The sequence below is a fragment of the Penaeus monodon genome, chromosome 20 (genome assembly GCF_015228065.2).
Source record: "Penaeus monodon isolate SGIC_2016 chromosome 20, NSTDA_Pmon_1, whole genome shotgun sequence".
In the NCBI taxonomy this organism is placed as follows: Eukaryota; Metazoa; Arthropoda; class Malacostraca; order Decapoda; family Penaeidae; genus Penaeus; species Penaeus monodon.
Window position 1 is genome coordinate 43,195,433 of NC_051405.1, and position 302 is coordinate 43,195,734.

The window sequence follows — 302 nt, forward strand, 5'->3', positions numbered from 1 at the left end:
GACCATCTAAAAAAAGTTCACTATAACATTAATCCAATGAGATATCACAGACCGAACACGACGACGAATCAACCACTCAACACATCAAACCATAGTTTACCCTTTCACTCTATTACACATTCACATATCTATAGCATTGCAAAGTCAATGAAGAAAATGACACAGACCGAGCCCTTCATCCTTGCCACTCTGAGACAGAAAACGCCACTGGGAGAAACCAAGGGGAGACTCCTTTATATAGCGTCCGCCACTCGCTTTCGATGCCGAGACCTTCGGGACAGTTAGGTGTCCTCAGAAACTTT

General features: G+C 43.7%; 1 protein-coding gene across 1 annotated transcript in view; it reads right to left on the minus strand.

Moving 5' to 3' along the window:
• LOC119585849 (testis-specific gene A8 protein-like) overlaps window positions 1–263 on the minus strand; it is a gene marked incomplete in the record, with an annotated part of 2,542 nt that extends 2,279 nt beyond the window's left edge. Inside the window, 1 exon segment of the mRNA XM_037934581.1 lies at window positions 168–263. Coding sequence (XP_037790509.1) covers window positions 168–179 — 12 coding nt within the window.
• Between the last annotated feature and the right edge of the window lie 39 nt (window positions 264–302).